This window comes from Schistocerca cancellata, chromosome 3 (genome assembly GCF_023864275.1).
Source record: "Schistocerca cancellata isolate TAMUIC-IGC-003103 chromosome 3, iqSchCanc2.1, whole genome shotgun sequence".
NCBI lineage: Eukaryota > Metazoa > Arthropoda > Insecta > Orthoptera > Acrididae > Schistocerca > Schistocerca cancellata.
Window position 1 is genome coordinate 602,029,224 of NC_064628.1, and position 14,449 is coordinate 602,043,672.

Consider the following 14,449-nt stretch of genomic DNA (forward strand, 5'->3'; position numbering starts at 1 on the left):
GAATAGTGTTCCATGTCTGGCTTTCCCAAGGATTTCAATAATTCTGAAGAAATGTTGTCTACTTCGGGGCCTTGTTTTGACTTTGGTCTTTCAGTGCATTGTAAGATTATTGCAGTATCATATCACCCACTTCATCTTTGTCTACTCCCTCTTTCCTTTCTATAACACTGTCCAAAAATTCATTTCCCTTGCCTAGTTCTTCTATTTATTCCATCCACCTTCCAGCTTTACCTTCTTCGCTACTGGTGCCCTTTTTCCAAAATGTATCATTAACTTCCCTATATAGAAAGAGTCTGTCTTTCCCCAGCTCATGTTGTTTGTTGGTGTGGTCTTCAGTACAGAGACTGGTTTGATGCAGCTCTCCATCCATCTCTATCATGTGCAAGCAGTAACTATTGCAACCTAAATCCTTCTGAATCTGCTTACTACATTCATCTCTTGGTCTCCCTCTATGATTTTTACCACCAACACTTGCCACCAATACCAAATTGGTGATCCCTAAATGTCTCTCAGGGGAAATTTTTACAGTGGAAGAAGGCAACAAAAGAAATGCACTAACAAAATTTTAGCTGCTAAGAGGCACTGCATGTATTTTGTAAAAAATGTTGAAGTTACACATTTTTTTCCACGCATAGAACAGCTTATAACAGCGTTTTTTATAGCCCTGCCCATGTAGCAAGCGACTCGGCGAATCACTCGTGCAGTGCCGCATAGCGGAATTATCGGGAGTTCACAGACATCAATTTTAAGCACCTGTAGTGTGGTTTACAATGGAGCGAATGGAAGCGAACATGTACAAATGAGTATTTGCAGAAAATTCACTGCCATTCGCTTGTATATGGGTTGAATAGTTTATACTATAGGGAACTGAAGAGAACATGAGGTAGTGAACATGAATACTTTGTTATTGGATTTTAGTTTATGGAGCTAATATTCGGCATGCAGGATACAACTCTATCTTGTTAGAGCCACAATGCAAAACTTTGTTTTTCAGTGAGGATTATTTTGCATCGTGAGTGCACACTTCTTGACGGAGTACGCAAAATGGTGCAGGGAAGGCAGAATTTAAGTGTCTCAATTTGCATGGTAGCGTGACATGCCTGGAGGTAATGTGCTTCACATGGAATTTCATCTCCATCTCTCCTTAGAACTGGTCCAAAATTTTCCTTCTATGTTGGCTGCCATTTTTCCCTGGCATCTCATTACCATTGATAGGAAATTTATAAACAGAACACTAATTACCGTTGTCAAGCATCATCTCAAGAGGTGACACAGCTAGCGTTTCCACTACACATGTAAGGTCTGATGGCCATATTCTATTTAACAATAGTGGCTTAGTGGCAAAGCGCCCGCATCGTGATCCAGAGAGCGCAGGATCAAATCCTGTCCAGACCACAACTTTTTCACTATGATTTTTAACCGAGCATTCACTTCTCACAGTTGTTGGAGTGGCCATGAGAGACATGTGATTCAGATGCCATATTAAACTGCAGGTCTCCATTTTCCGATTAGGTAACTGGGGAAGGTTAGAGACATGTAAGTAGCTGCAGTGGCTTTCAGTTGAAAGACCTGCAAGAGGCCTATCTGGTAAACCAGACAGAATTCTCTTTTGCTCTTGCTTGTTAGTTCCAGTGAAAACTTGGCTTAAACTATACAAACATTTTTTTGAATAACTTCATATCACCAGTTCAATTCTTGCACATGTAATTTTGATAAAAGTGGCTAAAATAAAATCGTGGAAATGTTTGATGTCACAGATGACTTCCATCAATGAGGACTTGTAATTTGTAGAAATGAATGTGTCTTGCAGTACTACATTTTATAACAATTCCTGTAGGCCATTCCTTATAGTAATGTTTGAGTATTGTACATTTGACTATCATTCAAGCAGTTCTTTGTTTATTCCCTGTAGTCATTGCAAAAATGCGAAGTGTCTATTGAATAGTGTCTATTGAATGACAAAACAAACATTTTTCTTGCAACAGGCACACCGGAAAAAGGAAAAATTGATGCAGTCAGACACTTCACAGTAACTACTAGTTTTATTTAAACAGAACTGGGATGGAGTCAGAAATGGTCCTGGTCATTGTTGTGCATGTTGCACTGCTTGCCAGGCATACTTGATCAAATTTGTAAGGTGTGGCGAAGAAAACTGGTAATCCACAAAGGACTGGAGGTTAAGAATACTGTTCCACTGATAAACTTGACATGAGAGAGAGGTATTGGAAATTGTTGTTGGGTAATTTCCTGAAGAATACTTTCCACTGTTGAAAAAATTCTTTCTCGAGAGGTTGAATCGCACTAGTAGTTCCAGGCGGAATCCACAGTACATCTACAGATTTTTCATTGTCCTCAACAAAAACAGGTGCATCGTTATGTCCAGACCATGAATCCAACAAAACCAATGAGTTAGTTACTACATCTGGTAGGAATACGTTTCAAACAAAATGTTGAAAATTATTCTTTTATATTTTTCCAGATTTTGAAACGTTGTTGCAAGATTTTTGCAACTTAACAGTCCATTTTTGATATTTCGTCATAATTGGCCTTTTGGTTCTTGAAAACAGATATACAGCTGTGGAAACAGTAAACCACTCGTACTTATCACTGGCATTATTGTATATGAATGTGTCATTGCATTCATTGATTGGGCAACCGATTCTGTCTTTTTTTCTTCCTGAGATGATAAAGTGCAGTGTGCACACAGTTCTTTCATGAAACCTGACTGATCAGCGTTCTAATCAGCAGTTTTGGGGATAACAGCAAGTTTCGTCTTTACTTCAGCTATGAATTTCTCTATCAGTGACTTACTGGCAGCTGCTCTACACGTTTACGTGACATGAACTTGATAATTTTGCGACTTCCTATTCTGTATGATTTCTTGAACCTGCGTAGCTAGGTTGATGAAGCCTGGAAATTAGCTATGATCATGTCAGATGCAATTCAGAGGGCCCAGCCTTTTAGATCTCCATCAGTAACTGTGCACAGCCTCTCACGAGCAGTTCTAAGTCTTTCGAACAGTTTTTCATTCAAATGGTTTAGGGTTTCCGTTTGACACATACTTCTTACTTCATGTAATTCATTCTTCCATTTGTATAGTTCACTCCCCGATTTTACGAAATGAAAATGCCTTTGCACAGTGCGTAACTTCAAGTGTTTGTTCTGTCCTTTGTTTAAATATTACTTCACTGCCTTTTCTTTGTCACTAAAAGCTGTTGCAATATGCTTCTTTTAGGCTTGAAAGTATTCTTCTTCAGAACTGTTACTGGCACAGCTGATGATGTCCGAACCACAATTCATGGAATCATCACAGTTATTTCCTAAATCTTGTAATGTAACCACAATTTCAAACAAAATGTCGATATCATTCAAATGAATGTCAAGGAAATCAGCTAACAAATGTCACATATGTACATCCTCAGGAGAAGTAGGTGGTTTCGGCTGGGAACCACGTTCTTCATGTTTCATCATTGCTAAATTGAAAACATTAATTCGAATCCACATTACTGTGAAATTTGAAGAAAAAGAAAGTTACTACCAGCAGACATGCGGTATGAAAGCACAATAAATATTAATTCATCTTTATCTGTATTGTCAGTGCTTACCATACTGCAAAAAGCAACTGATAATTTGTAATAGATGTTACTTGTGTGACTAATTTCAGAGAATAGTAACTGTGTGCTGTAGTGTCAGAGAAACTATGAATGAATGGTAACCAGAAACATCCTTTAAAATTATGATGGGTTGTGTTGTGTTTCCTGTTTACAAATGCCCTCCCTCCGTGTGTGTGTGTGTGTGTGTGTGTGTGTGTGTGTGTGTGTGTGTGTGTAACCACAGATGGTCAAAATGCATGCACACAGGACAGACAAAATACCAACGACTAGAAACAGGCTAAAAATATGGGCGATGAATAACTCGTGTTTCAATTACTTGGGGTCAGTGATAGTATTTGAAGACTACGCTTGGATAAGCGCGTAAAGTTACTAAATTAAATTCTAAGCACTATTGACCAGAAAAGGGTCAAATTAGTATGACGGGCTTAATGTAATTGCGTGGTAGAACGTACAATGTCGCCTTCATCACCCTTAATATCTAATGACCAACAGAGGTCATTTTGAATAGTGCTACTGGACATGTACTGAAATAGTGTAAAAAGAACCTAAAGCTAAACTAGTTTCTTAAAATGAGGTACTTAACGTACTGAACCATGAAGCTTAATCAAGTGAGGTCTGTGAAAGCATATAGCGTGGAACAGATAAACTGCCTTTATGTTCTAAAAGTTCTCATAATGCAGTTTCATTTCAGATATAAATCCAGGGTCATCACTTTTCTACATGACCAAAATCTCGTGCTAAGCCACTGGTGCTAAATAAATTAGGGGTCTTCAAATGTGTGTGTGTACTCAGTGATATCAACACGAGGCACCTGTAAATTCCACAAGCTTTAAAGATTCAAATAAAATCATTAGAGATGGTTTTGTAGAAATCTGATAAATCATTAGACTGAGACTGGGTAGCACTAAGTTGTGTTTGGAATCCACAATCCTTCCTCAATTCAAATTACTTGCAACTTAAAATCACGCTTGTTCTTTAGAATCACCAAATGGATTCTGTATTTTGTTTTTTAACTCAAGTTCTCTGGCTGGGTTAGGATTACTGTAGTACATAACACACTGCAATAACGGTGTAAGGTAAAGTGCATGAAACACCAACCACACAAATCTAAATTAAAGTTAGTTCATCTGATGAGTGCCTTCTCAAATATATAGTTGTGTTAATTATTATTAAGCATTGAGTTAAAGGCACAGTCACTGACCAGAAGTTTTCAGTTCACGATGAAAACGTGAACTCGGTGGTTTTCCTTTTAGTACATCTATTTTTCCAAAATTATTTAATTCTGAAATAGTTTGTGTAAATCGTATAATTGAATAAGTAAAGACTATGACTTAACGTGTATTGAAGGCACATAAAGAATACATTATTGATGCGCCTGTCCTCTGTTCAATATCTCTGCTTGACAGTGTGTATTTGTCTTTATTCTTTTGGTTGTGTGTACATCACTTACGTATTTTTTCTGAATTGCATTAGTAAGAGAATCTTAACTTGAAAAAGGATTGCATATTTTAAGTGTAACATATTGTGATTGAGCTGGAAATAATAAGCAGCAATATGAAATACGTAAGACTGTTTGTTTCAATGCATTGTTTTAAAGCATTTTAATATTTGTAAATATAACAATGTTAAATATTTAAAATGCAATTTTAAAGGTTTAATTATAAAACTATTTGTTGTGATTTTATTCCAGGAACCCAAATGCTCAAAAGAGGTTCAGAGATGAATGGGAGAATGTTGCATCCCATGAGGTTGAATATTTGAATATAAGTCTTGAACCACATGCTGCATTTGGACTGTTTCATGAACGTGCACAATTCTGGGCATCTCTTCCTTTAAGAAGCCAGCATACACATTCGTATAAATTCAGAGATGAGTTGTAATGTAACTGCCTTTGACAGCATATCATCTTTTGGAACAAAGTTAACGTTAGCACATAGCTCAAAATTTTTGTTTATATTCCACACTGTCTGTACTTGTGAGACTTATTCTCCAGGGATGAACAATATGCCTGTGTGTGATACAGCAAAGTAAACTAATTTTCTCTGTGTTCCCTCTGCTCATAAACAAGAGACCAATAAAAGCTTTTATTTCAGTTACATCTGTTGGATGTAAAAATGAATTATTGGAGCCACTGTACTTCAGCTTTGTGCATTATATTTCGTTATTAGTATTACTAATAATTTTCCCTATCATTTCATCAGTGATAAAAAGTGAAAATAATGTTTCTGCGTCTGTAATCCCTCGCACCTTCCCGTTAGGTCCAGGCAGGTGAGTAATCACATTTGAAGAAGTGGTTCGTGAATATTTTGAAGATAGAGGCTTGTCAGTCCAGATTGTTTGCTCGTCCCTACCTAACTCAAAATTTCTATTGTCTATTCCTTCTTCTTCTCTCCTGTACTTCTTACCCTCATAATCACAGTCGAAAACATCTTCTTCTATATCACTGTTGAGAGAACTTCCATCGTCAGATTCTGAGACCGACTCCTCCATGTCGGTGTCACCATCCTTTTGGTCTGAAGGATCCTCCTGGCGGCGTAACGCAGGTAGATCTGCCTCAGGTACATGTAACTGTTGTTTCCAAGCCATGTTTGTATAAAAAGATGCACAGTAAAATTAATAAAATTGGATACGACCCGGAATACACGTAGAAAGCCAAGGTCACTTACGCAATAAATGCAGTTCGTCTAATACAATAGGCAGAGCACAGCTGACTAGTAGGGTTCCTGTCTGGCTCAACTTCCTGTACTGAGTGGCTAGAGCAGTATAGGGGAAAACCGAACCTCTGGATTGGATCCGACCTGCCTGTCCGTGTGGGAGTTGACTCCCAGGCAAATTGTGTGAATCAATTGATTTATTTTGCAAAAGATTTTAATTGGGCTGAAATTATAGCCCAGTTAATGGTCTAATTGTGTGTGCACCATTCGGATTTTAAGTGCAAAAATGTCCAAGAGACATTTTTCTGGGAGGTCTTCTGAAGCACACCACCTTTGTATTTTAAACTTCTACAGATCAGTTCAAACTTTGCATGAGAGTAGGTAAATGGATAAAGTCAAGGTGAAATTTTTTTAAATCCAGTAATCTTTTTTATCCATTTTCAAGATACGATGGTTTAAAGTCAAGCTAAATGTAGCACGTAAAATTTGTTCTTATGTGAATTGAATACACAGAAATGGTTTAAAGTGAATCAGATAAATAAAAAATGTATTCTTATGATAAAATTGAAAACAACTTTCAAAATTCCACCTTCATTTGGATTTTATATGCAAAAAACAGTTCTTTGTATTTTTTAAATTTTTTATACTTTTTATATTTATGTATTTATTTGTTTATGTGTACCAATTCTGTGTATCAAATATGAGTGAGTCAGTTCAAATTTTGGAAGAAGGTAGACAAATAGCTGTAATTAATGGTCTTCCAATGTTTTTTAAGCTTTCCCTGTTTTCACGATACAAGCAACATGGTTCAAAAGACAATAAGCAAACCCATTTTGGATCCTGCATCACGTGAGTCAATAAAAATCTACACGCAACACTGGTAGTCTTGTGTCAAAATTATGGTAGAGTAAAAGTTGGGAACCAGAATGTAAAATACTCCTGTGACAGCACAAAGAAGGTGTATATATCCTATGAGTTAGGGATGTAAAAGAAGGGAACTAGCTTCTCAACTTACCCGGCAGCTTCAGAGAGATTTAAATCAAAACATCTTGTCATATTCGTCTTTTACGCATTTATGATACTTCCCCTAAGCACAGTAAGCTCTCTCAGCTGCAAGGTGTTGGCACACTTGCATCCAGCAGTTTATAAGCCCAAGTCCCTTGATCTTGTACCCAAAATCCAGAAGATTCTCCAGCCCTAATAATCAATATATATTGCCATATGGCTGAATAGCATACATGTAACAGGTAAAATTTTTCTGGGAGGATAAAATTTCTGGAAAGTAGTTTCTGGTTGGGGGGGGGGGGGGGGGGGGCAGGCAATTGATTTCTCCTCCCCCCCCTCCCTGTCAGAGGGGACAATTTCTGCCCCAAATCCACCCCACCCCCTCTTATGTGTATCACAAGGATTGTAAGAACAAATACGCACACATTTGTGTCCTTCTAGAGAGTGGTATGCATGTACAATAGCAAGTATCCAAGACTGGGGGGTGCATCTATAGTAGGAAGAATCCCAGAGTTGGGATGCAGTCACCCTAGACTTTAATGAAATGTTGTCATATTGCATGACATGACAATGCCATGTTGGATGACATTATGGCAAGTGCCATGTTATATTACATGACATCATGTATAAAGTTACTTAACTGACACAATGAATTATATTACATGACATGGGTACTAATATTAACTAAAATGCAGATATGTCAAGATGTTGTGATTTAAATGTCCTTGAAGTTGCCAAATAAGTCTAAAAAATAGTTATCTTCATTTACATCCCTCTCTGCCTACACCATCCAACTACAGAAGATCTTTGTGTTTACAGTTCCGCGAGTGCGCAAGTGAGGCAAGTGGTAAAAGAAAGATGAGGAACTTCTGGAAGGAATTCATGACTTCCATTAATTGATCCACTGCCTATGCACATGTTTGAGAATCAATAAGATACATTTGAGGCAAGGGCAGTACATTTTCCCTTATGGCCTCACTGAGAAATGGTTTAGGTTTTAGCTTAACAATTTTTTACTTCTACTGTATCATCTGGATGAACTCCTCAGTTCCAGATGTTCCATAGGACTGTTGATGCGAGGTAACTCTGGCTCACCTAGGCTCACCTACATCCTATCTGGTCAGTGAGACTTACGAAATGTTCATTGAAGATCTTGTAAATTCTTGATTTCGCCAATTTCACCAATTTCATTGTTGTTGAGACTAAGGACAAAGCCTTGGTGGAAGCAATAGGTGTCTCACTTTTCACAACATTCTATATACTTTTGATATTATTACCTGGTTTAATCATTTTGTCTCTGTCAAGTGTTGCTTTTTCAATCATTATGTTTGTAATTTTATATAAATTACAAACACACTTGCTGTTTTATTGGCCGTTATTGGTGTGTGTGCAATGCATGACCAAATTTAATGGTTTGACTTGTTGTGGTATTACAGGGCTTGGTTGCACACTGTCACTTTAAGGGCCATTCATTTAATATTGAATTAATCCTCAAACCATTTTAGTGAGTAAGATTAATGATATTGATGAAACCAGGTAGTTATAGTTTTAATATAATATATGTTTGCTAGATACTCTTGTAGGGGCAACAGTCTGGATGATTGACTGACCTGGCCTTGTAACACTAACCAAAACGGCCTTGCATTGCTGGTACTGCGAATGGCTGAAAGCAAGGGGAAACTACAGCCATAATTTTTCCCAAGGGCATGCAGCTTTACTGTATGGTTAAATGATGATGGCGTCCTCTTGAGTAAAATATTCCGGAGGTAAAATAGTCCCCCATTCGGATCTCCAGGTGGGGACTACTCAAGAGGACGTTGTTATCAGGAGAAAGAAAACTGGCGTTCTATGGATCGGAGCGTGGAATGTCAGATCTCTTAATCAGGCAGGTAGGTTAGAAAATTTAAAAAGGGAAATGGATAGGTTAAAGTTAGATGTAGTGGGAATTAGTGAAATTTGGTGGCACGAGGAACAAGACTTTTGGTCAGGTGAATACAGGGTTTTAAATACAAAATCAAATAGGGGTACTGCAGAAATTGATCAAATGTATGACAAGATAAAAAAAATTATTCCGGTCGTGAAGGAAGATTTAAGAACCAGGTTTTAAATTGTAAGACATTTCCAGGGGCTGATGTGGACTCTGACCACAATCTATTGGTTATGAACTGTAGAATAAAACTGAAGAAACTCCAAAAAGGTGGGAATTTAAGGAGATGGGACCTGGATAAGCTGACTAAACCAGAGGTTGTACAGAGTTTCAGGGAGAGCATAAGGGAACAATTGACAGAAATGGGGGAAAGAAGTACAGTAGAAGAAGAATGGGTAGCTTTTAGGGATGAAGTAGTGAAGGCAGCAGAGGATCAAGTAGGTAAAAAGACAAGGGCTAGTAGAAATCCTTGGGTAACAGAAGAAATATTGAATTTAATTGATGAAAGGAGAAAATATAAAAATGCAGTAAATGAAGCAGGCAAAAAGGAATACAAATGTCTCAAAAATGAGATTGACAGGAAGTGCAAAATGGCTAAGCAGGGATGGCTAGAGGACAAATGTAAGGATGTAGAGGCTTATTTCACTAGGGGTAAGATAGATACTGCCTACAAGAAAATTAAAGAGACCTTTGCAGAGAAGAGAACCACTTGTATGAACATCAAGAGCTCAGATGGAAATCCAGTTCTAAGCAAAGAAGGGAAAGCAGAAAGGTGGAAGGAATATATAGAATATACAAGGGCGATGTACTTTAGGGCAATATTGTGAAAACGGAAGAGGATGTAGGTGAAGATGAAATGGGAGATATGATACTGCGTGAGGAATTTGACTGAGCACTGAAAGAGCTCAGACGAAACAAGGCCCCAGGAGTAGACAACATTCCATTAGAATTACTGACGGCCTTGGGAGAGCCAGCCCTGACGAAACTCTACCATCTGGTGAGCAAGATGTATGAGACAGGCGAAATACCCTCAGACTTCAAGAAGAATATAATAATTCCAATCCCAAAGAAAGCAGGTGTTGACAGATGTGAAAATTACCGAACTATCAGTTTAATAAGTCACAGCTGCAAAATACTAACGCGAATTCTTTACAGACGAATGGAAAAACTGTTAGAAGCCAACCTCGGGGAAGATCAGTTTGGATTCCGTAGAAATATTGGAACACGTGGGCCAATACTGACCTTATGACTTAACTTAGAAGAAAGATTAAGGAAAGGCAAACCTACGTTTCTAGCATTTGTATACTTAGAGAAAGCTTTTGACAATGTTGACTGGAATACTCTCTTTCAAATTCTAAAGGTGGCAGGGATAAAATACAGGGAGCAAAAGGCTATTTACAATTTGTACAGAAACCAGAAGGCATTTATAAGAGTCGAGAGGCATGAGAGGGGAGCAGTGGTTGGGAAGGGAGTGAGAAAGGGTTGTAGCCTCTCCCCCATGTTATTCAACCTGTATATTGAGCAAGCAGTAAAGGAAACAAAAGAAAAATTTGGAGTATGTATTAAAATCCATGGAGAAGAAATAAAAACTTTGAGGTTCGCCGATGACATTGTAATTCTGTCAGAGACAGCAAAGGATTTGGAAGAGCAGTTGAATGGAATGGACAGTGTCTTGAAAGGAGGGTATAAGATGAACATCAACAAAAGCAAAATGAGGATAATGGGATGTAGTCGAATTAAGTTGGGTGATGCTGAGGGAATTAGATTAGGGAATGAGACACAAAGTAGTAAAGGAGTTTTGCTATTTGGGGAGCAAAATAACTGATTATGGTCGAAGTAGAGAGGATATAAAATGTAGACTGGCAATTCGTCGTCGTCGTCGTCGTCGTCGTCTCCTGAATACCTATTGTGAAAACATGCAACAAGTCTATGACATACACATATAAGTACCAGGTGCAGTAGTTAATTACGGTTCGTAGCTGCCTCAAATTCTGTAACCAAAGTTAAAAGTTTGCGTAGTCATACAAAACACTAAAAACAGAATCAAATAATGCAAGCAATCAAATAATGCAAGTTCAGTGAGAAGTCCACAGAAGCACAAAGAAAAACAAAAGAGCTCATCCTTAGATGACTTTTAAGATGTCAACCACAACAGAATCCAAGTGAGACCCTTAAATAATGAATACAGTCACAATTTAAAGCTAATTACAAGTACTCACATGATATGGGAAGCCGGAGAAAATTAGTGTGTCCATTTTGCTACCTCCCTTTACAATAACACAATAGTAAACATTATTAGTAAAGTTCATGTAGCATGTTTAAATCGAGTCAGGCACATAACAAAACTTTATGTAAAATTATAAATACTTATAAATAACGAATTGTGGTTTGTCAGCCACGACAAATATTAGGTATGAATCTGGGGAACCTGTTCTGCCATCACACTGTGTGTAACTGTGGAGTAGTCATAGTATTGGCATATTTGCACATCAGTTTTTAATAAACTCATCTGTCATTCTTTATACACAGCTTGATACAAAAAGTAACCAATTGTCATATTTACTGACACCATCAGTTCTCAGACGATGCATCATATCATAAGATTGCTCCAATTGTTTAGTTGTTATTAATTTTGTAATTTTTGTAATTAAAAATAATTTTAACTTTCTTAACAATCATCTTAGTCATGATTAATGTGGCTATGAGCTCATATCTGTGCCATATTTGTGTGTGTGTCTTTTTCCAGCGTCCGACTAATGGCTTACCTGCATTCCTCATATGCCTCATTTGGTCGCATACATGCTAGAAGCTGCCAAACACTCACCACTGCCTCTCACCCTGTATTCCAGTTTCTAGTAATGTCATTTATACCCACTTCATATTGCGCTTAACTGTTTATTTGAAATAGCATCAGATTTTGTTGTTACCATTCAGTTTGTAGCATAGTACTTGTGCCCATTCTAGTGTGATAAATTTTTGTGGCGAATGAAACAACATGATTAATAAGTTGTAAACCTATGTGGATACATAAACTCATGACATACTTAAACATAATACACATATACATCTAACCTAGACAAGCAAGTTGTAATTATGCATTAAAATAATTTTTTCAGAAAAAAATCTGTTTCTGGCCTTAAAATACACCCAATAGACAAAACAAAATAAAAACTTCCGTAAACTCTGTATTCTTCGGAAAACTACTGCTGACAAAATGATATTAAGCACAAAGAGCCTTAAAAGCAAACTATCATCTGGAATCAATGACATTCCAGACATTCTCCTAAAATTGCATAAATAAAATGTCTCCATCTCTAATGTGTACAACTCATTGCTGATGATAGGTACATTTCATGTTTGTTGAAAGTGGTGAGAGTTGTTCAAATCTCTAAGAAAGATGAGAAAAAATGTCAAAAACTACTGACCTGTATCATTGTTACCTGTGTATGGTAAGCTTTTGGAGGGACTAATCTATCAAAGATTAATAAACTTTCTGGAAAAGAACCAAAACATCTGCTGCCCAGATGGCTTCAGGAAACATATATCCACAACAACACATATATATTAGTAAATACACTCCACCTTAAATGCTCTAGACAAAAATAAAAAGCAGTTGGGATCTTCCCAGATTTTACAAAGGCATTTGATGCCATAGACCACAATATTGTACTTGACAAACTGCAATCATTTGACATCAGAGGCATTCCTCTGAACTGGTCCAGATCATATGTGTCAAACAGGAAACAAAAAGTAACAGTAACACACAGTGGTCATGGACATATTGAAACTTACTACTCTATGCCAGCATTGACAAGGTGAGCCCAAAGGTTCAAAACTTGGACCAATTCTGTTCCTTCTTTACATTAACGACTTACAGTTGAACATCAGTGCCACTACTAATACACTCTTTGCAGATGGCACCAGTATCCTACCTGTAGAAATGACCATGAGGTGCAAGAGGCCATATCTAAAAGTGCAGATGAGCTGGACGATTCGTTTGACAGAAATAATCTGATTGTCAATACAAAGAAAACCAACTTCCTAAACTTCTACCTGAGAATCACAAAGTTTATGCCCGACATGGAACTGTATGGCCCCATAATATCCCCCATATCAAAAGCAGGACTTTTTAGGCCCTTTGATCTAGGACAACTTAGTGGGAAGCACATCAGCAAAACAAATAGTTAGGGGAACGAAGTGTGCTACGCCTTACGTATCCTTACATATTACACGAGTGCTGTGACTGCTCACACTGCTTACTATGTACAATTTCCCAGTGTAGTGAAGTATGGTATCATATTCTGGGGAGACTCCACAGATAGCAAATATGTTCTCCTCATCCAGAAGATAGCAGTGATAGTAATGAACAGGGCAGAGCCAACTGACAACTGCAAATCTCTCCTCAAAATTTCATTCATTCTTCCTCTTGGCAGTCTCTACATATTAGAAATGTTTAAGTTGGTAAAAAGTAATATTACTAATCACATAAAAAATGTGAATGTTCATGATCTAGGTACAAAGCAAATAACGAAACTCCATGTTTAAAATATGCATACCTCCACCTTCAAAAACTCACCATTTAACCAAGGCATCCAACTATACAACAGCCTGCCACAAGAGATAAGGAACAGGAAATCTCTGCCTTTGCTTAATAAGACTCTTAAAACCTTTCTGCTTGATCATTGCTTTTTCACAGGGTCTGAATTTTAGACCCATATTTGTAAAAAGAAATATGAAATCAATTGCAGGAATGAATTTTGTACAAGAAGTAAACCTTAATGTAAAAGATGTGTAAAATAGTTTTATGTTTACCATATAAAAATAAGCAAATTGTATGCTCTACTTTAATTATGCCAACCAGGCATGTGTTTTGTAAATGTGTGAGAAAGAAATGGAACTAAAATAATATGTTATGGTGTAAAATTATGTTTGTACATTGTCATCACATTACCTCATGTCATCAAACCATCACATCACACTATAAATGGTCTAATATTGATTGTACATTTGTGCATCACCATTGCATGTCCTGTATAAAAATGTTTCAAAGTACAATAAACAAACAAATTTGAATTTTATACCTGCCCATGAGGCTTGTTTTAACTGACAGCATTTCACTCTTCAAGAAAAAAATTTACATTAGTCATTCCACAAGAGCTTAAAAGCAACATTTCACTGAATTTGTGTGGTGATTGTGATCCATTCGCCTGTATGTACAGCCATCAGCATTTTGTGCAAGCTCTTGTCAC

General features: G+C 37.2%; 1 protein-coding gene across 3 annotated transcripts in view; it reads left to right on the top strand.

The window, feature by feature from the left end:
* LOC126175499 (venom carboxylesterase-6-like) overlaps positions 1-5,741 on the top strand; it is a 158,008-nt gene extending 152,267 nt beyond the window's left edge. For all 3 annotated transcript variants that reach the window (XM_049922321.1, XM_049922323.1, XM_049922324.1), the window contains exon 10: positions 5,305-5,741. In XM_049922321.1, coding sequence (XP_049778278.1) covers positions 5,305-5,494 — 190 coding nt within the window. In that variant the 3' untranslated portion in view covers positions 5,495-5,741. The remainder of the gene's footprint in view (positions 1-5,304) is intronic.
* The last annotated feature ends 8,708 nt before the right edge of the window (positions 5,742-14,449 follow it).